Raw genomic sequence first — 27151 nt, forward strand, 5'->3', positions numbered from 1 at the left:
TGATGTACAAAAATCAAGATTGAAAAAAAATCACTATCTTTTCTATATGTAAATAATAACTGGTTAGGCCATAAAAGAGAATATCCTGTTTATAATAGCAAAAAAAAAAAAAAAAAAAAAAAAGGCATAAAAAAATTAAATACTACATTGTGGGGGAGCCAACAAAGTAAAAAAAAAAAAATAAATTAAATAACTAGGAATATACTTAAGAAACATAAGATTGACATGGAAAAAAATGTTTAAGTCTACTGCAGAATACTAAGAACTTGAGTAAGTGGAACTACAATCAGTTCTTAGGTAATCTCAATGTTACCTATATGTCATTTCCCACAAATTAATTTATAATATTAGTGCAATCCCAGTCAAAATGCCAACAGGATTTTTTTTCCTGGTCAATTCTAAAGTTGACATGGAAAAATAAATGCATAAGAATATTTAGGAAAAAGAAAGAATATGCATTAATGTCTTACCAGGCATTAAAACACAGTATAAAATCATGTTAAAACAATTTTGTGTGTGTGTTTTTTGGTTTTGTTTGTTCTTTTGAGATAGGGTCTCTCTCTGTCACTTAGGCTGAAGTGCAGTGGTGCAAACATTGCTCACTGCAGCCTCTACCTCCTGGGCTCAAGCCATCCACTCACCTGAACCTCCCAAGTAGCTGGGACTGCAGGCATGTGCCACTACACCAAGCTAATTTATGTATTTTTTATGGAGACAAGTTCTCACTATGTTGCCCAGGTTGGTCCTGAGCTCCTGGGCTCAAGCAATCTTCCTGTCTCAGCCTCCCAAAGAGCTGAGAGTACAGGTGTGAGCTGCCATGCCCAGCCAAAATGATATGATACTAGCACATACAGAGATATGCTAGACAAAGAGATAGAAAGCCTAGAAGTAAACCAAATACATATACAAATTTAGGTTTGATGAAGGCAGCATTTTAAATCAATGTATAAAAAGATGGATTACCCAATAAATGTTACCAGGATAACTAAGTAGCCCTCTGGAACAAAGAAAAAAAACAACTAGGTTGCAATCTTACCTCATCCCTTACTCCCAAATAAATTCCAGATGTACTGAAGATTTAAACCAAAAAAATGAAATAAGAAATATGAGAGAATTCTAAAACTATAAATTTTAGTGTAGAAAAGGTCTTTCTGAGCATGACAAACTCACGAAGTCATTTAAAAGGTAAGAAAGTTATATTTGACCCTTAAAATATTTTAACATCCTATGTCAAAAAATACAAAGTCAAAAAACAATCTATAAACTCTAAACAAACAAACAAAAAACAGCCATTATAAACCTCCAAAGGCCAACATTTTAAATATATATAAAATTCTTATAAACGAGGAACAAAATGACCCACAATCCAATAGAAAAATAGGAAAAAGACATAAACAGTTTACAGAAAAGAAATCATTTTTAAATATACGAAAAGTATCTCAACTTTGCTCTTAGATAAAATGCCAACTAAAACAAGTGAGAGGCTATTTCTATATATCAGATTACCAAAAATCTGGATGCTTGGTTCTGTACTGAATTGGAAGCATTTCGAAAACAGGGACTCTAACATATTGGTAGTAGTACAATTTCTTTTTTTCATGTTTTAAAATTTTTTTATTTTACTTTTTTTTGAGATGGAGTCTTCGCTTTGTCTCCCAGGCTGAGTACAGTGGTGCAATCTCAGTTCCCTGCAACCTCCGCCTCCCAGGTTCAAGCGATTCTTCGGCCTCAGCAGTCCTGAGTAGCTGGCACTACAGGCATGCGCCACCATGAGCAGCTAATTTTTTTTTTTTTTGTATTATTAGTAGAGATGGTGTTTCATCATATTGGCCAGGCTGGTCTCAAACTTCTGACCTCGTGATCCACCCGCCTCAGCTTCCCAAAGTGCTGGGATTACAGGTGTGAGCCACCACACCCGGCCATTTTTAAATTTTTTTAACACAGCATCTTGCTCTGTCACCCAGGCTGGAGTGCAGTGGTGTGATCAAGGCTCATTGCAGCTTTTGCCTCCCAGGTTCAAGCTATTCTCATGCCTTAGCCTCCTGAGTAGCTGGGACTACAGGTGCCTGCCACCACACCTGGCTAATTTTTCTATTTTTAGTAGAGACAGGGTTTCGCCGTGTTGGCTAGGCTGGTCTTGAACTCCTGACTTCAGGTGATCCAACCGCCTCAGCCTCCCAAAGTGCTGGGATTACAGGCATGAGCCACTCTGCCCTGCCCCATTACAATTTATTTGGAGAATATATGGTACTGATTTAAAAACTTTAAATGTGCATATTCTATGAACCAGCAATTCCACATCTTAGGCATCTGTCCTAGAAAAACGCTTGCAAATTTATATAAACATGCTCAGAATGTTCACTGCAGCATTATTTGTCAAAGTAAAAACTTACAATTTAAATGCTCCCAAATGGGAGAATTTATAAATAATGATATGAAATTCAATATTATTCAACAGCAAAAAGAAATGAAACATTGAATCCTTCCTATCTATCTATCTATCTATCTATCTATCTATCTATCTCAATCGACATGGCCAGATCTCAAAAAAAGACAGTGAAAAAATTACAGAATGACAAATGGCACAATACCATGAAAATACTACAAATGTAATTTTTAGTATACAGTTAGAAAAAGAAAAAACATATATATATTAAACAATATTATTTATTTTCTATGAATACATTAAAAGTATATTTAAAAGGTCTCAAAAGGATAATCTCAAAATAATAATCAAACTAATTATTATTGTGGTTACCACTCTATGAGGAAAGTACATATTGGGATGGTGAGTTAGGGTCAAAATTTCAAAATTTTTTTATTATAAACTTTGTATTTTGGAAAAATTGTAGATTTACAGGCAAGTTGCAAAGATAGTACCTATTCCCATATGCCCTTCATCTAGCTTTCCCTACCATTAATATCTTAACAATAACTACGGTATATTTGCCAAAACTGGTGCAATACTATTAACTAAACTACAGACTTTATTTGGATTTCACCAGTTTTTCACTAACATCCTTATTCTGTTCCAGAAACCAATTCAGGATATCACACTGCATTTAGAAAAATAACTGCTTTTCTTTGTTTTCCCTCAGTGACCGTTCTCAGGAGAAAAAAAAAATCTTAATGTTAAAAAAAGAAAAGAAAAATTTTGTAAGTGAGGAGATACTTAGCATAAATAACCAAATAACTACAAAATACTCTTATCACAAAAGTGTTATTTCTTGCTACTACATTATTGTTATTATTTCTTGAGACAGAGTCTTGCTCTATCACCCAGGCTGGAGTGCAATGGTGGGATCTCAGCTCACTGCAACCTCCACCTCCCTGGTTCAAGCTATTCTCCTACCTCAGCCTCCTGAGAGTAGCTGGGAGTACAGGTGAGCAACACCACGCCCGGCTAATTTTTGTATTATTAGTAGAGAGGAGGTTTCACCAGCCAGGCTGGTCTTGAACTCCTGACCTCGTGATCTACCCGCCTTGGCCTCCCAAAGTGCTGGGATTACAGGCGTGAGCCACCACATCCAGTCTCTACTACATTATTGACCCAGATTTTTAAATAAGGTATTGGCAGCTTATTTAATATAAAACTATATTAAAGACTCCTCTGCTGGGTATGGGAAAATAGATTCAAATTGTTAGAGGGAATCTTTTATTGATTGATTGAGACAGGGTCTCACTCTGTCACCCAGGTTGGAGTGTAGTGACACAATTTCGGCTCACTGAAGCCTCTACCTCTCCGATTCAAGCAATTCTCCTGTCTCAGCTTCCTGAGTAGCTGGGACTACAGCGTGTGCCACCACATCCAGCTAATTTTTGTATTTTTGGTAGAGACGGGGTTTCACCATGTTGGTCAGGTTGGTCTGGAACTCTTGAGCTCAAGTCAGCCACCTGCCTTACCCTCCCTAAGTGCTAGGATTATAGGTGTGCACCACTGCACCAGACCAGAAATATAAATTATTAAAACTGACAGAGTCTCTGTTCTGTTGCCCAGGCTGTAATGCAGTGGCCTGATCACAGCTCACTATAGTCTCGATCTCCTGGGCTCAAGTTATCCTCCCAGTTTAGCCTCCCAAATAGCTGGTACCACAGGTGTGCATCACCTGCCTGGCTAATTAAAAAAAAAACTTGTAGAGACAGGATCTCACTTTGTTGCCCAAGCTCATCTCAAACTCCTGAGCTCAAGCAATCCTCCCACCTTGACCTCCCAAAATGAGCCGCTGTGCCCAGCCAAATTGTATGCTTTAAATAGATGATTTGTTTATGTAAAGTATATCTCAACAAAGCTGGGTTTTTTTCTTTTAAGTAGGACTCTGGAGACAGGCTGCCTTTAGTTCCCAGCTTTGACATCTTGAGCAAGATACTTAGCTGTGTCTGTTTCCTCATCTACAAAATGGGAAATAATGTAACAGTAACCTATCTCATAGGAGTTGATGAAGATTAATCAAAGTAAGATATATGAAGTGTTTAGAACAGGACTCAACACATAATAAATACTCAATGAAAGTTCGTTTTTGTAATTTTTCACTTGGGTGATGTTCTTTAAATAAACATATAGACAAAATGCAACAGATTTAGAAGATATGACTAGGAGGGTAAGGGAACAAGCAACGTCAGGTAAATGAAGATGGAAAGAACTAGAGATGTTACAACTAGTAAAGAGAAAACTCAGAGGATATAGAAACTTTTCACGTATTTCAGGAAGTCTCATATCATGTTTATCCTACATTATATTTGTTCTGAATTGCTCAGAATTCTCTGTATGGCTAAAAAGGACTCTGTAAAATAGTCCCAGAAGAAGTGATGTGCCCAGGAAGGCAGTGGATAGAGTTGGGACAGGACAGTGTCACAGTCATAAAGATCAGTTTTCTGTATGTTTGTGGATCATCTAGATTATCCTAGTAACATAGCTCTTCCAAAATCTAGCTAACAAAATTGTTATTTAACTATTTCTTATATTCATTCAACAGCTAACTTAGCCAAGAAATACACACTGCATTTTGATTTCAACAAGATCAAATTACTATTATTCTTTAATTTATTTTAATTAATTTATTTTTTGAGACAGAGTCTTGTTCTGTCACCTATGCTAGAGTGCACAGCCGTGATCCCAGCTCACTGCAACCTCTGCCTCCCAGGTTCAAGTGAGCCTCCCAGGTTCAAGTGAGTAGCTGGGATTACAGGTGTGTGCCACCACATCCAACTAATTTTTGTATTTACTATAGAAATGGCATTTTGCCATGTTGGCCAGGCTGGTCTCAAACTCTTGACATCAAGGGATCCCTGCCTTAGCCTCCCAAAGTGCTGAGATTACAAGATCAAATTTTTAGATCCTCATGTGCACTTGTCTTTGACAACTTTTTTTTAAACTTCAAGATACATTTCTGTTCATTCTACAGAACATGAATATATTTTCCTGTTTAAAATTATCATAAGGTATGTAAGAGTTTTTATTAGTAGATTGCTGGTCATGCTTTTAATTTATTTAATGCTAAATCCTTCAGTCGGGTGTGGTGGCTCACGCCTGTAATTCCAGAACTTTGGGAGGCTGAGGCAAGCGGATCACTTGAGGTCAGGAGTTCAAGACCAGGTTGGCCAACATGGCAAAACCCTGTCTCTACTAAAAATACAAAAATTAGCCAGTGGTAGTGCATGCCTATAGTCCCAGCTACTCAGGAGGCTGAGGGACAAGAATTGCTTCGGTCTGGGAGGCGGAGGTTGCAGTGAGCCGAGATCATGCCATTGCAGTGTGGGGGAAAAAAAAAAAAAAACCTGGCCAGATGTAGTGGCTCACGCCTCCCAGCACTTTGGGAAGCCAAGGTAGGCGGATCACCTGAGGTCGGGAGTTCGAGACCAGCCTGCCAGCCTGACCAACATGGATAAACCCCGCCTCTGCTAAAAATACAAAATTACCTGAGCGTAGTGGCGCATGCCTGTAATCCCAGCTACTCGGGAGGCTGAGGCAGGAAAATCACTTGAACCTGGGAGGTGGAGGTTGCAGTGAGCTGAGAGTGCGCTATTGCACTCCAGCCTGGGCAACAAGAGTGAAACTCCATCTCAAAAAGAAAAAAAAACACAACCTTGAGAAAATTACCTCTATCATCCATTATATTAGAAAATCTTGTTTTATAAGACTTTGCAAAGTAATGAAAGAGAAGTAGGGAATTATTATAACAGAAGAGAAAAATTACATTACCCTTAAAGTTAGCATTTTCCTATCCAATTTTCATTCCTTTGATTTTTACAGGTCCACTACTTTTTTTTTTTTTGAGATAGAGTCTTGCTCTGTCACCCAGGCTATCTCAGCTCACTGCAACCTTCACCTCCTGGGTTCAAACGATTCTCATGCCTCAGCCTCCCAAGTAGCTGAAATTACAGGCATGTACCACCATGCCCAGCTAGTTTTTTTTGTATTTTTAGTAGAGACAGGGCTTTGCACCATGTTGGCCAGGCTGGTCTTGAACTCCTGGCCTCAAGTGATGCACCCGCCGTGGTTTCTCAAACTGCTGGTATTATAGGCATAAGCCAATGTGCCCAGCCCACCGTGAGTTTTTAAATGTCAAAAATAAATAAGGAGATAAGATTTCATGCTAAATATTCTCCTCTCAGCTGGGCTAGGTGGCTCACACCTGTAATCCCAGTACTTTGGGAGGCTGTGGTGGGAGGACCACTTGAGCTCAGGAGTTTGAGACCAGCCTGGTCAACATGGTGAAACCCCGTATGTACTAAAATACAGAAATCAGCTGGGCATGGTGGTGTGTGCCTGTAATCCCAGCTACTCAACAGGCTGAGGCAGAAGAATCGCTTGAACCCAGAGGCAGCAGTGAGCTGAGATCACGGCACTGCACTCCAGCCTGGGTGACAGAGCGAGACTCTTTTTCAAAAAAAAAATTTTCTATCTTGGATAAAGGAAGTCTTCAACATACTTCTCTTGGTGACTAAGTAAAACATTTTTTTCCCTCTTATTTCTGTGCAAACCTACAAATTGATTCCATGTTGTCAAATTCCTCCACTATCTCCATGCTTAAAATAAAAGTGTGCATTTGTAGGACTGATAACTGGCTTTCTTTTCTATTCTGTTTTACAGTTGATAAAAAAATATAATGGTTTTCTAGGTAACTAAAACAGGACCAGAGTAGCAGTACTGATTCAAAGAACTTGTTACTCAAAATGTAACAGAATATAAACTTTATTAGGTTGAGCATTTGCTTACTTCCTTTCCAATGAAACAAAATTTTAGCACACACATACCTGTGGAACCATTGCAACCCTCTGGTTTCTTTTAGGTGACCTTGTATTTATTTGCCTATCATCTTCATCAGAAAAAAGTCGACTTCGTTTTGAATTTCTGAAAGGCTATGATAGAAATGTTTTCATTTAATGAAAAACTGAACCCTCCCATTTTTGTTCCAAAACACAATTCTATACTTGGAAAACTGAGCTAACTCTGGATCATCAGCAGTACGGAAGGATAAAGTATGGGCAACACAAAGCACACAAAGCCAAATATAAATAATCTCAGATTTAGAAAGCAGTAAGATGTATTTATGCGAGTTGCTTATGAATGAAATACCTAGCCGATAAATAAAGTAAAACTTGAACGCCAAGTCTCCTTAGTACACTGGCAGCCTTGAACAGTGATGATAGGAAAATAAGTTCTGTAAATTCCAGTTCAAATTATGTTGGTGCTTAGGTTAATACCAACTGGGTGTGTGACATGATACATCTGCTGCATAGGGTTGGGCTAGGCCAAAGATTCTAAATCACTCTAGAAGAGTAAGCCTAAATGTGTATACTATTATACTAGATCTGCTGTCAAAAATTGTTAACCAAATTTTCATCTGTAAATAAGAATACAAGATACATAATGATAGATACCTGACAATTACCCACAGAAGTAGAAAATTAAGTACCAAATATACATCATACACTTAAGGGTCTGTAGTAGAAAAATCTTACAGTTCACCCTAGGTTCAGAGGTTTCATTAATAGAAACAGAAATAATATCCCAATAAGATCCACATCCTTTTCAAAGCTTTCTCCCATCACTCATGCCTATTTGGAAGAGAAACAGGTGCAGAGGGCTAACAACATATGGGCAGCATCCACTCAGGTATATGAACTCTTGAAATTAAATCCACTCTGGCTGGGCACAGTGGCTCATGCCTATAATCCCAGCACCTTGGAAGACCGAGGCAGGAACATCACTTGAGCCCAGGTACCAGCCTGGGCAATATAAGGAGACCCTATCTCTACAAAAAAATTTAAAAAATTAGCCGGACATGGTGGCACACACCTGTAGTTCCAGCTACTTGGGAGGCTGAGGGGGGAGGATCGCTTGAGCCTGGAAGTTCCTGACCAGCCTGGGCGACAGAGCGAGACCTCATCTCAGAAAAAGAAAAACAAAAAGAAATTAAACCCACTCAGTCTTGATACTCTAAACATGAAGCCCTGACATGAAGTCTGTTCTACACTGCCCCCCTTCTCTGACCACAAGCAGAGAAGAGGAAGGGAATGAAGATGATGGAATTACATAGTAAGAAAAGCCCCTCACATTCACTGTGGTCAGTTGCCCAGGCTACAGTGACTGCTGCTGTCTATCCCAACTCCAGGACTGTTTCATGACAGACCCTTAAAACCTCCTGGCTACCTGGCAGGGTAGGAGAGAAAAAGAGTTCCTAAAACTGTTAGTCATGTCAACTATATGCTCATCTCTACTTCCCACTTCTAAATGCACTTACCTTTGACCTACACAAGGATTTTTTTTTCTTTTTGGCTAGACAAGATTTTGATACCTTACTACTTTGATACTTTGCAGGTAACAAAGTCATGTAAAATTTTTTGCATATCTAATAAAAATATAAGTTGTAGTTTTTTTTTTCTAATTAAAGGAACTATTATACAATTATTGAACAAATGCTTAATGATAACCAGATTATCACTGGCTACAGATTAATTTATCTAAATAAGATCAAATAGTGCCTAATGACACTTGAGGTTGGGAAAAAAGCTTATAAATTTTTTACTGTGCTGCAAGAATTTACACATATGACAGTAATACAGACAATTTAGCTATAATTTCTAAAGTGTAAGAAAAACTCACTCCTTACCATTTCCACAGCAGGGCTTGTATTCCTGCCTTTCCAAACAGGTGTTTTCTGTAAAGAACTGTACTTTTCATTCCATGTGTTACATAAGCTTCCTTCTGTAATAAATAATACTAATAAAATTTTGGCTGAGTTCAAAGGATTTCATACTATGAATACTGTCTTTTAAATAATAGCCATATATCTAAAATATTTACCAATATGAAAAAAATATACTGACCATAATAATTTTAGTCTACTATAAATGAAAAAGTGCTTCTGTATATTTTTCTTTCAAACTCTCTAAATAATTTGATAAAGCAATGCATCTTGAAAGTATTAAATGTCCATACTGAAACATGTAATTCTTTTTCTTTCTTTTTGGATTTTTAATAATTTCTCCATTCCAATTTGCCAAGAATGATCTCATAATTTTTGGTACAATTCTGAAAGCATGGGAATAAAAAAAGGAAAAAGCCCTTTCTAACCTTGAATTTAGAGCTTTTTTTTTTTTTTTTCTGTGAGACAGAGTACTTGCTCCATCACTCAGGCTGGAGTGGAATGGCACAATCTTGGCTCACTGCTATTTCTGTCTCCTGGGTTCAAGTGGTTCTCCTGCCTCAGCCTCCTCAATAGAGGAATTACAGGTGTGTGCCATCATGCCTGGTTAATTTTTGTATTTTTAGTAGGGACAGGGTTTCTCCATGTTGGCCAGATTGGTCTGGAACTCCTGACCACAAGTGATTCTTGCCTCGGCCTCCCAAAGTACTGAGTTCACAGGAATGAGTCACAATGCTGGGCCTATTATTTAGGGCCTATTTCTAAATGTTTTCTGCTTTAATATATGAAACATTTGATATATAAAAAGAAAATTAGGCAAGGTGCAATGGCTCATGCCTATAATCCCAACACTTTGAGGCTGAGGTGGGTGGATCATTTAAGGCCAGGAGTTGGAGACCAGCCTGGCCAACATGGTGAAACCCCATCTCTACAAAAAATACAAAATTACCCAGGCATGGTGATGCGCACCTGTAGTCCCAGCTACTCAGGAGGCTGAGGCATGAGAATCGATTGACGCAGGAGCTGGAGGTTGCAGTGAGCCAGGATATTGTGCCACTGCACTCCAGCCTGAATGACAGAACAAGACTCAGTCTCAAAAAAAAAAAAAAAAGAGAGAGAGAGAAATGAGTTTAATATTGGGAGAAACAGAATAATGGAATACTTTTTAAGGATCACAAAATAACAGAGATGGGATGGAGTTGATCCTGCTAGGCAAAGAAACTGGGGCATTCTGGAAGACAAGTGGTCTTCTCAAGCAAGAAGTATTTAATTTGGTAAATCACAAATCCAAAGTACAACACAGTAGCTTTGAAGACCAAAAGTACTCATGAACCTTTGAGAATATTTAGCTTGGTTCCAAATGTATTTACCTACTAGAATCTTAATCAAGAGGTAAAATTTTAAAAAGACTGTGTTAAAAGGGTTAGTCTAATGTACCTGCCAAAAGAAACAGTAAGACCAAGGAACATGTCAAACTTTTTCTTAGAATCATTCTTTTATTTTAAGGCATTATTACTTAGAAAGCAAGATTCTTTTTTTTGTTTTTTTTTGAGACAGAGTCTCACTCTGTCACCCAGGCTGGAATGCAGTGGTGCGATCTAGGCTTATAGCAACCTCTGCCTCCTGGCTTTAAGCAATTCTCCTGCCTTGGCCTCTCATGTAGCTGGGATTACAAGAGCCTGCCACCACTCCTGGCTAATTTTTGTATTTTTAGTAGAGACGGGGTTTCACCATGTTAGCCAGGCTGGTCTTGAACTCCTGAGCTCAAGTAGTCCACCTGCCTCAGCTTCCCAAAGTGCTGAGATTACAGGCATGAGCCACCGTGCCCAGAGAAAGCAAAATTCTTAAAAATAAACTATTATGGGCCAGGTGTGGTGGCTCACAACCGTAATTCCAGTACTTTGCAAAGCCAAGGCAGCAGGATTGCTTGAGCCTGGGAGTTCAAGATCAGCCTGGGCAACGAAGTGAAACCTCCTCTCTACAAAAAAATAAAGAAAATAGCTGGGTATGGTGGCATGTGCCTGTGGTCCCAGCTACATGAGATGCTGAGGCAGGAGGATCACTTGAGCCCAGGAGATCAAAGCTGCAGTGAACCATAATCACATCACTGCACTCTAGCCTGGGTGACAGATCAAGACTCTGTCTCAAAAAATAAAGAAAAATTCTTCTGGGCACAGTGGCTCACGCCTGTAATTCCAGCACTTCAGGAGGTCAAGGTGGGCAGATCACTTGAGGCCAGGAGTTTGAGACCAGCCTGGCCAACATGGAGAAATCCCATCTCTACTAAAAATACAAAAATTAGCTAGACATGGTGGCACATGCTTGTAATCCCAGTTAATCAGGAGGCTTAGGCACAAGAATCACTTGAACCTGGTAGGCAGAGGTTGCAGTGCGCCAAGATTGCACCATTGTACTCCAGCCTGGGCGACAGAGAGAGACGATCTCAAAAAGAAACAAACAATTATGCAAACATATAGCTCAGCACAGTTGTTTAACAAATGGCTTTAATGTAAACAAGATATTTATGGAATGTTTAATTAGAGTTTTTTAATCAATAATTTCAGAAATTTTTAAAAATAATTTCTAACAACCAAGAATCAATTCTCCCATAAAAGCATATTAACTTAAGGTTATCAGTAAAAACCAAGACTGAAAAGCTATAATGAATTGTAACTTAGAAGGAAAATGGAAATACTATATCCAAATTAATTTAATAAAATAGACTTCTAGCTATGGTATATCTAAAAAATGCTATACTTCTTACCTTTTAAACTGACAAGGGCTTTTGCTGAAGAGCCTGCAATTAAAAATAAAACATATTAATAATTATTTCATAAAAAAAATGAGGGAAAAAGAACTTGGTTTGGGGGCAAAAGTGCTTCATTTAGTTTTAGTAATGTTCAGTTTGAAGAGATGGTGGAATGTGCAATTAGAAATATCTAGCAGACAATTCAAACAATATACCAGAACTCAGATAGAGTAAAAAAAGAACTGGAAAGAGACATATGAGAGTCTTGCTGAAGTTGTGAAAATTGGAGACCATTCCAGAAGAAGAAAGTGAAGAAAGAGGAAGAGTGGGGACAGAGGTAATTTTGGATCCTCATCCAGGCATGCTGTGGTGCTGGAAGAAAGGAGAAAGGGCACTGGTATCTATTGAGGCAAAGATTGATGTAGTAATGGACTGGAAAAACAGACAATGCAAATGATTCAGGGACTGTCAGAGCAAGCATAAGTCCTTTGAAAGTCTAGAATGCAATACTTCAAGATCTAAGCTGGAGAAGGGAATACAGAACAGCCAAGATGGGCTAGAATAAAGTTGGAGGGGTCCATTGGATAAAACAAACTTTAGTGTACATTAGAGGTCAGGTGTGATGGCTGACACCTGTAATCCCAGTGCTTTGGAAGGCCAAGGTGGGAAGGATCGCTTGAGCCCAGGAGTCCCAGACCAGCCTGGGCAACACAAGGAGACCCTGACTCTTAGAAAATTTTTAAAATTCACTGGGCATCCTCCAGTCTCAGCTACTCAGGAGGCTGATGTGGGAGGCTTGCTAGAGCCTGGGAGGTTGAGGCTGTAGTGAGCTGTGACCGTGCCACTGCACTCCAGTCTGGGAGACAGAGTTAAGACTCTGTCTCAAAAAAATTAAAAATACAAAATAAATTAGAATAACCAGGAAGCTCCTCATACATGCACAATCTATATTGAATCTATATTATTAATAAATAACAGGGGATTCTGTTGCAGGTAACCCACTTGGAGAAACATCAGGCTACAGGTTCTGGTGTGAATGAATGATAGGATCTATGGGTAGGGAAAGCAGAAGAATCAATAGAAAAAAGTTTTTTGAGAGCAAGAAACCACTAAATTTAAAAATCTCAGAATTGAATGCATATATTGCAAAGTCCAAGTCATCTGAAAAATAATAATTAAGGATGATCTCAGGGGATTAAATAAAAAAGAACATGAACTAGGAACAAAAATCAGACAGGACAGATTAATCCTCTTTGCTAGTTAACAAAAGCAGCCATGATTTACATCTCATATAAATGGATAATAGACTTAAATGAGAAGCAACAGATAAAGTATGGCAGTTATGAATCACTTCATCTTAGATCCTTAAACACTATGCATCTCAGATCACTAAACCTCAACTGACTTTTTCCTCCACAGGTCAGTATAAGTGACTTGTAAAACAGATACCTATTAACATTAAAGACACTTACTTTCACCCTACTCTCTTGCCTGGATGTGAAGAATAGTTAACAGGACACCATAACAGCTTCTGTGCAGCAAATGAAGCTTAATGACAAAAGGCAGTAAAGTCATGGAGAGTGAATGACATAAAATCTTGCTAAAATGTCTCAAACAATGCAACACAACTGTAAAGCAGTCATAATAGACAATGCACACATCTGTGTACCAAGAGATATATAGTGCATTTGAGAAAAAGTAGTAACCATTCACTCAATGAATATGTAATGCTGATGGCATGCCAGTCCCTGCCTGATCTAGGCAATGGGGATACAACAGCAAGCAAAACAGTCAAACTCCCTGCTCTCCTGGAATGTACATTCTAGTGAGGTGAAACAAACAAAAACAGCTATCAAGTCATGATAAGCACTATGGAAAAAATAAAGCAGAATAACAAGATTATGCAGGGTGGGGTTGGGGAGAAGGAAGACTATTCGTATATAAGGTGTTCACATTTAGCTTCTATGAAAGATGATACTTAAGCAGAGATCTGAAGGAAGATGTATAGGCCATAAGGATATCCATTCCTGCTCCATGAAGACAGGAATCATATCTTGGGGATTCTGATCAATCACTTTTAACCTTTTTTCCTTTTCTTTTTGAGATGCAGTCTCACTCTGTCACCCAGGTTGGAGTACAGTGGCACAATCTCGTTTCACTGCAACCTCCGCCTCCCGGGTTCAAGCAATCCTCCCTGCCTCAGCCTCCCAAGTAGCTACGATTACAGGTGTGCACCACTACACACAGCTAATTTTTGTATATTTAGTAGAGACAGGGTTTCCCCATGTTGGCCAGGCTGGTCTCAAACTCCTGACTTCAGGTGATCTACCCGGCTTGGCCTCCCAAAGTGCTGGGATTACAGGCATGAGCTGCTGCATCCAGCCATTTTTTCCTTTTTCTAGATGCAGGATAGCATAGTGGTCAAGAAAATAGGTTCTAGATTGAGACCAGCTATGTTTGAATCTTGGTCCTGACACTTTCTTGCATGTTACCTTAAGCAAGTTACTTTGTCTCTCTGTGCTACTGTTTCTTTGTTTGTAAAATGAAAATTAAATGAGTTAATATATGTAAAAGTGCATAGAACAATGCACGTATTACACAGTGAATTTTGATATAATGCTGTTAGTATTATTTCTTGAGCAATCAAAAAATAATAGGTTAATGGCAGTGGGGTCCCCCCCAACCCACCCGCCTTTTAAAAATAATAATAATAATAGGTTAAGAACATGGATTTTTCAGTCAGGCAAATCTGATTAAATTAGAATCTTGCTCTAACAAGGAGTGTTCATTAATCCAAAGATTCTACCCTTTTGTAGTTCATAAGCATGATGACTGGGTTTTCATACTCATGTGTGAGATGTGCCTCCCTAAAACCTTGTTAAAAGTCAGCACATTACCTATGTGGAAAAAAAATGTTATTGAATGCCTACCATAAGCTCTGTTAGGTGCTAGGGTTAGTCACCCCAAGAAACAAGACAGACAAAGCCTCTGCTTGCAGGGAGCTTAAATTAAATAGTAGGAAGCTTAAATAGTAGGAAGAGACGTATACATGATAGACAAGTACATAATAATTACAGCTCACGGTAAAGGAAATAAACAAGGTGATATTGATGGGGGGGAATTATTCTACTTTAAGTACTAACTACTTTACTTTTGAGTACAAAAGGTTTCTCTGAGGAGGTAACATCTTAAAAAACTAGCTGTGAGAGAGCAGGAAATCAAAGCAATGAGTCTGGGCAGAAGAAACAGTAGGTTAAGTCCTGAGAAGGGAGGAGGGGTGACCGCTTGCATAGGGAAGAATGGCATGAAAGGTCAGAGGTAAGCCAGATGTTATGCATGGAGCTGGGAATGCAATTAGGAAGACAGAAACCGTACCTGCTCTGATGGGGCTACTAACCAAACAATCACATAAACAAATACAAAACTGAAACTGTAATAGCTGCCACTAGGAAGTTACACAGTAGTACAAAAAAATTTAAAGAACATGGACCCTGGCCGGGCACGGTGGCGCATGCCTGTAGTCCCAGCTACTCAGGCGGTTGAGGGGAGGACTGCTTGAGCCCAGGAGTTCTGGGCTGTAGTGCGCTATGCCGACCGGGTGTCCGCACTAAGTTCGGCATCAATATGGTGAACTCCCAGGAGCGGGGGACCACCAGGTTGCCTAAGGAGGGGTGAATCGGCCCAGGTCGGAAATGGGGCAGGTCAAAACTCCCGTGCTGGTCAGTAGTGGGATCGAGCCTGTGAATAGCCACTGCACTCCAGCCTGGGTAACATAGCGAGACCCTGTCTCACAAAGAACAACAACAAAAAAAAAAAACAGAAGAAGGGCCCTGGCCTGGCACAGTGGCTCACACCTGTAATCCCAGCACTTTAGGAGGCCATATGAGTTAAGGTCAAGAGTTCAAGACCAGCCTGGTTCTACTAAAAGTACAAAAATTAGCCAGACTTGGTGACACATACCTGTAATCCCAGCTACTCAGGAGGCTGGGGCAGGAGAATTGCTTGAACCCTGGAGGCGGAGGTTGCAGTAAGTCAAGATTGCGCCACTGCACTCCAGCCTGGGTGACAGAGCAAGACTCCATCTTTAAAAAAATAAAGAACATGAGCCCTGCATGGTGGCTGAAGCCTGTAATCCCAGCACTTTGGAAGGTCAAGGCAGGAGGATCGCTTGAGGCCAGGAGTTTGAGACCAGCAACATAGGGAGACCTCATCTCTACAAAAAATAGGAAGAAGGAAAAAAAGAAAACTTAGTTGGGCATGGTGGCACATGCCTGTGGTCCCAGCTACTGGGGAGACCGATGTCAGAGGATCTCCTGAGCCCAGAAGATCAAGACTGCAGTGAGCCATGATCATGCCTCTGCACTCGAGCCTGCACAACAAAGGGAGATCTTGTCTCTTCAAAAAACAAAAAACAGATTTAAAGAAGACATAATTTAATCAAGGATAGGAAATGGCTCTCTGAAGAAGCATAAAATGGGGTCTAAAAGATAATTAGAAGTGAACTGAAAGTAAGGAGGTGCAGGGAAGAGCATTCCAGGTTGAGAAAACAGCATGTGCAAAGACCCTAGAGGAAAGGGGAGACTGGTGAGTACAGGGAATTAAAAAGATCCAATTTAACCCAAAGGGATATAATGAGGGAACAAGTGGTACAAAATGAAGCTGAGAGGTAGGGAGCAGCCAGACCACAAAGGGTTTTGTAGCTACTAAAGGGTTTGCAACAGGAGGATGACATATATTCATTTTGAAAGGATTCTTCTGGCTCTGTGTTTGTGGGAAGGTGGCTGAATTAATGAGAGGCTGAGGTGATTGGTAAAGAGAAGAAATGGTGACAGTTTGGGCTACGGTGATAGTAAGAAATAAGTAGAATTGATAGATTTAGAAGGCAAAATTTACAGACTTAGTAAAGGCTTAAATATGGGAAATGAAAGAGAGGGAAGTGGCCCAGCGCGGTGGCTCACACCTGGAATCCCAACACTGGTAGGTTAAGGCGGGCAGATCACCTGAGGTCAGAAATTCAAGACCAGCCTAGCTAACATGGTGAAACCCCATCACTACTAAAAATACAAAAATTAGCTGGGTGTGGTGGCACATGCCTGTAATCCCAGTTACTCAGGAGGCTGAGGCAGGAGAATTGCTTGAACCTGGGAGGTGGAGGCTGCAGTAGTCGAGATCGAGATCGAGCCACTGCACTCTCCATCTCAAAAGGAAAAAAAAAAAAAAAAGAAAGGAAGGTGCCCAAGATAATCTCTAGGTTTCTGCCCTGCCAGGTGACTGTACAGTGGAACCATTCATTAATACAGGAATCACCAGAAGTATCTGTCCTGGGGTGGGAATGAGGTGGATTTTGAACCTGTGCAGTTTGAGGGGCCTTTGAAGCATCTAAGAAGAAATGTGAAATAGGCAAGACATCAAAAAAGGGAGCTCAGGAAAGATCTGGGGTGAAGATAGCCTTGATTTCCTCATATAAAATGTGAGTACTTACAACAACAGAAATGAAGATTAAATGAGAAAATCCATATAATATGCTTTGCATGACATCTGGTTCATAGTAAATACTCAATAAATGGTAGCTTTCATTATTGATAATGTTGTATCAACTACTGGATAATGTATTAGCTAGTCCCCTTGACTAAATGTGGCCAAAAAACATACTTCTATTTTCAGTATCAAATTGAAAACGATTTTCCTTTTTAAGACCCTGCTCCAGTTTCATTAATAATACCTGTTACTTTGTATTCAATTCCATAGAAATCAAGTATTTATGGATACTTGACTTGTGGCACTGTATGACAAACAACGAAGGAAAATCCCTGGTTTCAACAAAGTTGAAGTCTGGCTAAACAAGACATACGCTTCACAAATACACACCAATGTACCAGAGATGTCATAAAGTAATATAAGTGATTAGGTTATGTTAATTTTAGAGTGGAGCTGAAATTTGAACCCTAGTACAAATCTCAAGTTCCTACAAAGAACCATAGTAAATTGTCAATAAATGTTGGATGATATGAAGCAAATATTCCTAATGGCAATTGTTAAGAAAGCCACTTAAAACGCCTCTCATCAACCAAAATAGTGGCTCTAGTGATCATGACACCAAGAGGTGAGAAGACATCTTTATGATAAAGATAGCAAGGATGATGAAAAACATTTTTGGATGACAAGTACACTGTGCTTAGTAGGTCTACATTCATTTGGGAACATTCTAAATCACAATCAATTGTATTCCACAAATAAACAATACAACTCATGGCTGGTCAACAGTTGTGCCCTATCCAATACAGTGGCCACTAGCTACATGTGACTATGCAAATTAAAATTAAATAAAATTCAAAATTCAGTTCCTCCATCCCTCTAGCCACATGAAATGTTCCATGGCCACCTTATGGGATATCACAAAAGAAAACAATTCCATCATAGACAAAGTTCCTTTGGGACTTGGCGCTGCTTTCTATCAAATTTAAAACACAAATACTTTTAATACAACTTTTCACCAGCTTGGCAACTTGAATTTTTAACTTTATAACTTATTAAGAATACATGACCTCACAAAGAAAATGGAATCGGCAGTATGCTGAGTTCTCATTTTTAAAGTCCATTTGCCTTGTACACAGATAGATTCAACAGTGATTGAGCCTTTCACAAATGTTTTAACTTTATAACTTAACTTATTAAGAATACATGACCTCACAAAGAAAATGAAATAGGTAGTATGTTGAGTTCTCATTTTTAAAGTCCATTTGCCTTGTGCACAGATAGATTCAATAGTGATTGAGCCTTTCACAGCTATGTATAAACTGAATAGTGAATGTGGATTCAGGACCTTTTTGTAATTAACTAACATATTTGTCTTTTCATATAATTTATGCAATACTGTAAATTACAAAATCAAGTTCCATTGCCCTTAAACTATGGAATTGGTGCTTTTACTTACTTAACACAAGTGAGCATACATGTCTTAGATGTCAGGGTGAGTAAACATGGTTAAGTGAGGCAATGCCCTAGGGTGGGTGTCAGGAAGGGTACTGCACATGTACGCTGTGTTGGTCACATCCATGCAAAATAAAGGTACCTTCACGGCTCTTAAGACACATACAGAACAAAGTCTGCGGGACGGGGGCTACCTGAACACTAAGTATCCGGGCTGGATGATCTCGGGAAAGGTCCACAGCCACCTGTGGTCCCAGGGGAAGGGGCCAACCCTCTGACACGGAAACACTTCTGGGGTGGACACACCAGTGGGGGGGCGGGGAGGACAGTGAAGATCAGAAGTGCCCGTAGAGGCAGGAGCTGTGACAGGACAACATTAGAGGCTGGGGCAAGAAGATGGGGCCGTGGACCACCCCGTGCCGAGCCCGAGCCCTCCCCCGGCCCCGGGACAGGCGAGTTACATAACCCCGGCGAGCGTCTCTCGGCGCCGGGCGAGTGGTGCAGGCGGCGAGGACAGCCCCCACGCCCGGGGGCCGCTCTAACCCCCACCTCGGCCGGGGGCCGGAGTCGGGCCAGGGGAGCAGCCACCGCCTCCGCCTGGCACAGGCTGGACTCCCGGGCTCTCGGTTTCCGGCCCTGGCGCTCACACAACCCTAGAAACCAACACACAGACACCATAACAAAGGCGGCGACGCGGCAGCAACACCGGAGTGGGAGGACTAGGGGACCACGGTGGAGTTGGCAGTCAGCCCACCTGCCCAGCGGAGGGCACGGCCGGCCGTCCCGGCCGGTGCAGCCGCGGAGCAGGCGGCGGGCGGGAAGTGGGGGTGCTTTGAGGTGCTACTCACTCTCGTCAGGCAACTGGTCGAGCTCCGCCATCTTGAACGAGCCGCGCCGCTTTTTCAAAGGCTGCCCGCCGCAGTGCATTGTGGGGCGGAGAATGTCTTTGCGAGGGAGGTTCGAATGCGGAGCTCGCTGCCCGCGGCGCCGCGCTGCGTTGCTCCCGCCGCAGCCGGCTGAGGCGGGCCCGACTCCGCCCGCGTCTGGCCGGGGAGGAGGTGCCGCCAAGGGGGGGCCGCGCCTTTCCCCTCCGCCGCCGCCTCCCGCTGAGCGGGCGGGAGAAAGGAGGCCGCGCGAAGAGGCCAGGCGCCGGAGCGCGCGGGGAGCAGCGCCAGCTCCCGAGTCCCGCCCGGGCCCCGCGCCCGTTGCGTGTTCCGCGGCCCGCGCTGCAGCTGCGGGAACTGCAGGCTGTTTGTTCCGAGTGGAGAACGGGAGGGAGGCCCCGGCAGGGGGAAAGAAGTCCTCGGTTCTGGGTCTCATTGCCCTAGGGGGCTCTATGCAAAGTGAAATATTCACGGTGAAACCCACGTTGCTCAGGCGCCTCCCTCTTCCCGAGAGCTCTGGCCGCAGCAGCCCCCTGCGCGTCGCGACCTCCGGGCCCCGCGGTCCCTCGCGAGCCCGGGACGCCTCTCCCGAATGTTGGAAGCTGAGCTGCGTGCAGCCGCGGAGCGAGACCTTGAGAGGTCATGAAGTTAGTCATTTAGGCCGACAACTAAAGAACTGTTGTGTTCAGCTTTTTCATCCATTCCACACTAGATCGTGCAATGGGCTGGGAGAGAATTAGGAAACGAATAACAGGAGGCTTCGAAAGGATACAGAAAGGAACAGTGACACTACAAGGTGATAAAGTACCTGATCCAAATGTTATGAGAATACTGGACGAGAATTCAACGAAATTGAAAGAAGCCCAAGGAAAAATTTCACAATTTCTGTCCGTAACACTTTCCAGTAATAAAATACTGTTGCTTTTGAAAAATTCATTTAACAAATGTCATTGAGCTCCAATCCTTTTCTCTAGGAACTTACAGGAGTTGGAGGAATGGGACAGTTAAGCAGTCAAAAGACAACTTGGGTGAATTCCAGGAACTACAAAGTTAAAAGACAGTAGACTGAGATGACAGAGTGCCACACAGAGGCCCACCCAGGGAAGGAGTTGAACTTGCTTAGTCCACTGGAGCGATGGAAGAGTCGAGTTTTACCTAAAGAGAGGGCATGTTTCTATTTGTGTTTTAGAACAAAAATACGGAAAATGGATTGGTAGGGGACAAGAAGAGAGCCTAGAAACCAGTCAGGAGGAAGCTTATTTGGGGCATGCAAAGGACGTGAGAGAGATGCCTGCGCTGGTAGCTAGAGAGGTGCAGAGGGGGCTCTGGAGCCCCACGGCCTCAATGGGAAGAATCCAGATGGGCTGCTAGTTCTATAATCTCAGGCACGTTGGTTTGTAACTGAATTCTCTGTGCCTCTGTTTCTTATCTGTAAAATGCAAATAATAACAGCGTTGTTTTGAGGGCTAAATGATTTGATAGATGTAAGGACCTTCTAATAGCCGCTAGCACCCATCAGCTAGCCCCTACCACCACCACCGCAACAGCATAGGCAGTATTAGAGGCGGCAGCATGCACTCCACCTCTCAAGACGTGTGGAAAATAAAGGATTGGGTGAGTCACTGGGTGTGAGGAGAAGGAAGTAGCATTGCTGTTGCCAGGTTTGTGGCTTAGGTCACTGGGTGCTGCCATGCTAAGATAGGAGGGAGAGCAGGGAGGGTGAAAGTTCAATTTTACAAAGTAATCCTTCCTTCAGAGCTAGTTTAACCTCTCCTTTGCCTTCTAAACGCCCTCTGATCTGCTCTCTAAGAAGATTAAAATCCTGCTCCTTGTCACCACCTTCGGGGGGGGGCGGGTTTCAGCAGCTTGCACTTCACCATCAATTTGGAGATGAGATCAAGAAAAGGTCAGCCCTTTGAGAATGAAAGAATAGAAATTTAAAAACATGAAGAAGGTTATCAGAGTGGGAGAAGCAAAAGTTTTGTGAATGTCATGATAGTCAAGGTGTCATTTGACCAGGGCAAACCTGGTTTGATTCTGAGGCAGTTTTCATGTACACATGACAACAGAACTACTGTTTGAATCAACGTTTTTAGGCATGTCCCTGATAATCTGCATTTAAAACAAAGACTCTAAGTGATTCTTCTCATAAATCCAAAGCCTAAAGAGCTGTATCCCAGCTCCAGATCCAGCACTTAGCTGTGTGACTGAAGCCAAGGCACACCTAACTCTTCAGTAAGGCGTTTCGTTGTTGTTTGTTTGTTTGTTTCTGAGACAGAGTGTCGCTCTTGTTGCCCAGGCTGGAGTGCAATGGCATAATCTCGGCTCCCTGCAACCTCTGCCTCCCGGGTTCCAGTGATTCTCCTGCCTCAGCCTCCAGAGTAGCTGGGATTACAGGCATGTGCACACCCGGCTAATTTTGTATTTTTAGTAGAGACGGGGTTTCTCCGTGTTGGTCAGGCTGGTCTCAAACTCCTGACCTCAGGTGACCTGCCCGCCTCAGCCTTCCAAAGTATTGGGATTACAGGCGAGAGCCACTGCGCCCAGCTTCATTAAAGTTTTTTGTTGAATATTTCTGAGAGGTTTTACAATGATTGGCTTACTTGATTCTCCCAACAAGTTGGTATTTGTCCAAAGACAATGGCAAACAAGTACAAGAATCAGGAATCTGGCCCACTTTTCTGTGCCTCAGTGACTCCCTCTGTGATGGGAGGATTACACATATATCTGTGTCCATTTGTGCTGCTGTAACAAAACATCTGAGACTGGGTAATTTATAGACAACAAGAATTTATGTATTTATTTATTTATTTTGAGATGGAGTTTTACTCTTGTCACCTTGGCTGGAGTGCAATGGTATGATCTCAGCTCACTGAAACCTCTGCCTCCCAGGTTCAAGCAATTCTCCTGCCTCTGCCTCCCGAGTAGCTGGGAATACAGGTGCCTGCCACCACTCCTGGCTAATTTTTGTATTATTAGTAGAGACTGGATTTCACCATGTTGGCCAGCTGGTCTTGAACTCCTGACTTCAAGTGATCTGCCTGCCTCAGCCTCCCAAAGTGCTGGAATTATAGGCATGAGCCACTGTGCCCAGCCGACAACAAGAATTTATTTCTCACTGTTTCAAAAGTTGGCAAGTCCAAGATCAAGGTGCCAACATTGGTGTCTGGTGAGGACAGCTCTGTTTCTAAGATGGTGCCTCATTGTGCATCCTCTGGAGGGGATGCATGCTGTGTCCTCACGTGGTAGAAGGGACAGAAAGGCAAAGAAAACTTCTTTCAACCTTGAGCCCTTTTATAAGGGTACTAACCCCATTCATGAGAACAGAACCCTCATGACTTACTCACCTCTCAGAGGCCACACCTCTTAATACTGTTGCATTGGGGATTATGTTACAACTGAATTTTGGAGGGGATACTGTCATTCAAACCATAGCAACATGCAACACAGGGGTATTAAATTTCCTGCAATCACTTATTCCACTTTAAAATGACATGATTGTGTGTGTGTGTTGTTTTCTTTTTTAAAAAAACAAACCACGGTATGGATAAGGTCATTAAGTCATGAAAAACCTAAACAAAAATAGAGATAAGAAATAGCTCAGGTACCTCATAAATATATATTCCTACTAGGTACCCACAAAAATTTTTTAAATAAAAATTATTAAAAATACCGTAAGAAAAATAAACATGGCAGCATTTTAGAAATATCGGGTTTGACCATTTCTAGTCCTGTGGCCTATTTATCAATTATTGGGTTGGATTATTTTTGTGAAAACAGTCGCAATGACTAAAGATAAAATGTGTGTTGGGGGAGCCTGGCACAGTGTCTCACACCTATAATCCCAGCACTTTGGGAGACTGAGGTGAGTAGATTACCTGAGCACCTGAGACCAGGAGTTCGAGACCAGCCTGACCAACATGGTGAAACCCGGTCTCTACTAAAGATACAAAATTAGCTGGGCGTGGTGGCTTGCGCCTGCAATCCCAGCTACTTGGGAGGCTGAGGCAGGATTGCTTGAACCCAGGAGGCAGAAATATTGCAGTGAGCTGAGATCCTGAGATCATGCCACTGTACTCCAGCCTGGACAACAGAGTGGGACTCCATCTCAAAAAACAAAAAAAAAAGGAAGGAAGGAGGGAAGGAAGAAAGGAAGGAAAGAAAGAGAACTATCTGTGTGTATAGTATGTGCATGAATGTTTTTATAAATACTTCTGATAAACTTGGGAATTTGAGTTAATAATGAAAAACAAAGACAATACAGCTTGCCTTGCTTGAGAATCTCAGCCATAATGAGGTAAAAAGGCACTTCGGCCTATACATATATATTTTTTCAAGTTATGCTGCTGGTAGGACTCCAGACTCAGCACTTCCTCTTACGGCATCCAAGTATGCCAGGAGCAGTGATGGCCCCAGGATCTAGGTTCAAATTGCAGTTCACCTACTTCCCTTGTGTGTATTCTTGAACAAATTACTCTCAGTAGTAGTTTTTAGTTTTCTTCTCCCTTTCTTGAAGGGTTATTATGAAGATTAAATGATATAAATTAAGTGCCTATCAAGATCTCCAGTGACTGTTGTTATCCTTCTTTGATGAGAACCCCTCTTTTACAAAACAAATATTCTCAAAAATGTGCCCAGTGGCCATCCTGGTAATGCCCTTCAGAATTATCTCCCTGAACATGTTCTGAGCAGTGGAAACAGGCGCCAGGAGTGAGAGCAGAAGACACGGGTTCTAAGCCTTACTTTACTTCTTGTGAGCACCATGATCTTGGACAAGTCATTGAACCTTTCTGCCTTCGTTTTTCCCATTTGGAGAGTGAACATAACTACACTGTCCTACCTAGATCACAATGTGAGCATTCATGTCCATAAAATTGAGACAATGAAAGACAAAATTCTCTAGATGTGCTTGATATTATGGATAACACATCCAAGTATAGTGGAGTTTAGTATGTTACACTACTCTAATGAAAACTATAACAAAGCTTTTTAAAGAATCTTATACAATGCAAACGTGAAACTCATAATGAACCAAAGACCTAAATGTAAAAACTAAACCATAAAAATTCCTAAAAGAGCCGGACGCAGTGGATCGGGCCTGTAATCCCAGCACTCCAAGGCGGGCAGATCACGAGGTCAGGAGATCGAGACCATCCTGGCCAACATGGTGAAACCCTGTCTCTACTAAAAATACAAAAATTAGCCGGGTGTGGTGGCAAGTGCCTGTAGTCCCAGCTACTTGAGAGGCTGAGGCAGAAGAATGGCTTGAACCCAGGAGGCGGAGGTTGCAGTGAGCCGAGATTGCACCACTGCACTCCAGCCTGGCGACACAGCAAGACTCCGTCTTAAAAAAAAAAAAAAATTCCTAAAAGAAAACATAGGTGTAAATCTTTATGACCTTAGATCAAGCAACAGTTTCTCAGATATGACACAATCAACCAAAGATAGTATAAATGGGACCTCATCAAAATTTAAAATGCCTGTGTTTCAAAGGACACTTTTGAGAAAGTAGACAACCCTTAGAATGGAAGAATATATTTGCAAATCTTACATCTGATAAACACTTGTATCCAAAACATTTAAAGACATTTAAAACTCTTATAACTTGATAATAAAAATACAACCCAATTCAAAAATGTGCAAAGGAGCTGAATAGACATTTCTCCACAGTAGATAAGTCAATAAGCACATAAAAGGCTGTTCAAGATCATTATTATTGGGGATCTACAATCAAAACCACAGTGAGATACATACCCACTGGAATAGCCATGATAAAAAAGATAGATAATAACAAGTGTTGGCAAGGATGTGTACTGCTATTGGGAATGTAAAATGGTGCAGCTGCTATGGAAAACAATATGATGGTTCCTCAAAAATTTATACATAAAAATACTATATGATCCAGCAATTCTACTCTGAATATTTCTGAGCAGTATTACTTCACAATAGCCAAGAGTTGGAAGCAACCCAAGTGTTTATTGATAGATGAATGGAAAAAGAAAATGTGGAATATGAATACAATGGAAAATTATTTAATCTAAAAACAAAGGAAGAAAATTCTGTCATATATGAGGGGCTTTAAGAATGTTCATGGAAAATGCACATTATGAAAAAACTGGCCATGCACAGAGGCTCACACCTGTAATCCCAACACTTTGGGAGACTGAGGCAGGCGAATCACCTGAGGTCAGGAGTTCAAGACCAGCCTGGCCAACATGGCAAAACCCCGTCTCTACTAAAAATACAAAAATAAGCTGGGCATGGTGGTGACCAACTGTAATCCCAGCTACTCACTTGGGAGGCGGAGACAGGAGAATCACTTTAACCTGGGAGGTGGAGGTTGTAGTGAACTGAGATGGCATCACTGCACTCCAGCCTGGGCAACAGAGCAAGACTCTGTCTCAAAAGAAAAAAATGAAAAACTATGCATGGATTCAAAAATTTTTTGCACCAAAATAAACTTGTACTTACTTGTTATAACATGTCTGAATGGGATCTAGTCTGAAACACTAAGAAGGATAAGAGATCAGTTTGATTTTCAGAGCAAAATTAATTCTGCTAAAATTGAAACAAGAACAAACATTAATGGTGAAGCTTGATGGTGGACAAATGGAAGCTTTATGGTGAAGCTTGGGTGGAAGAATGGTGAAATTACTGATGCTCTTAAAGCAAACTAAACGTGGCCTGAGAAGGACCCCATACTTCTATATCTGAATCCTTATGGATGAACCGTAACCTGACTTAATAGGTAGATGAGATTGAAAACTTAACTTAGCAGTATGTGCCTGTGACAATCACTGAGTCTTGGCCAGTCCCAGCAGCCATACTTCAACCACTCATACACTGCTGAGTGTTCAAACTGTGTTCAAATAAGGCAAACGCCAACCTGTAGCCAATCCAGCTGTTTCTGTACCTTACTTCTGCTTTCTGTACATCACTTTTTTTTTGTCTATAAATTTGTTCTGACCATGAAGCACCCCTGGAGTCTCTCTGAATCTGCTGTGATTCTGGGGACCGCCCAATTTTCGAATTGTTCATTGCTCAATTAAACTCCTTTAAATTTAATTAGGCTGAAGTTTTTCTTTTAACAGTGCTTTGCAAAAAGTTTATGAGGATGATGCCCCAAAGAAATCAGCAGTTTACAAATAGATAACTCATTTTAAGAGGGGACAAGACGATATTGAAGATGAAGCCTGAAGCGACAGAGCATTCACATCAATTTTCAAGGAAAAAATTAACCTTATTTGTGCCCTAATTGAAGAGGATCATTGATTAACAGCAGAAAGAATAGCCAACACCATAGATAGCTCAATTGGCTCAGCTTACACATTCTAACAGAAAAATTAAAGTTGAGCGAAGTTTTCATGTGATGGATGCCAGAACAGTTGCCTTCAGATCAGCTGCTGACAAGAGAGCAGGGCATTTTTTGTTTGTTTCCA

General features: G+C 41.3%; 1 protein-coding gene and 1 non-coding gene across 4 annotated transcripts in view; one reads left to right on the forward strand and one right to left on the reverse strand.

Annotated features, from left to right (window-relative positions):
- The window catches only part of LIN9 (lin-9 DREAM MuvB core complex component), a 78586-nt gene extending 58523 nt beyond the window's left edge, over positions 1–20063 (reverse strand). Inside the window, exons 1-4 of one of the 3 annotated variants that reach the window (XM_012459809.2) lie at positions 19677–20063; positions 11914–11946; positions 9114–9208; positions 7255–7359 (exon numbers count right to left, since the gene is read on the reverse strand). In XM_012459809.2, the coding sequence (XP_012315232.1) occupies positions 7255–7359; positions 9114–9208; positions 11914–11946; positions 19677–19755 (312 nt within the window). In that variant the 5' untranslated portion in view covers positions 19756–20063. Of the gene's footprint in view, positions 1–5916; positions 6001–7254; positions 7360–9113; positions 9209–11913; positions 11947–19676 lie in introns of those variants that run through there. The other 2 variants (XM_012459810.2, XM_064383571.1) reach the window with 2 other exon arrangements.
- Positions 14703–14805, forward strand: LOC135277661 (small nucleolar RNA U13). Its single transcript, XR_010345265.1, has one exon. It is a non-coding gene; the product is annotated as a small nucleolar RNA U13 (small nucleolar RNA).
- Positions 20064–27151: the final 7088 nt, after the last annotated feature.

The sequence above is a fragment of the Aotus nancymaae genome, unplaced genomic scaffold (genome assembly GCF_030222135.1).
Source record: "Aotus nancymaae isolate 86718 unplaced genomic scaffold, 86718_ANA_hifiasm-v0.15.2.pri h1tg000032l_0, whole genome shotgun sequence".
NCBI lineage: Eukaryota > Metazoa > Chordata > Mammalia > Primates > Aotidae > Aotus > Aotus nancymaae.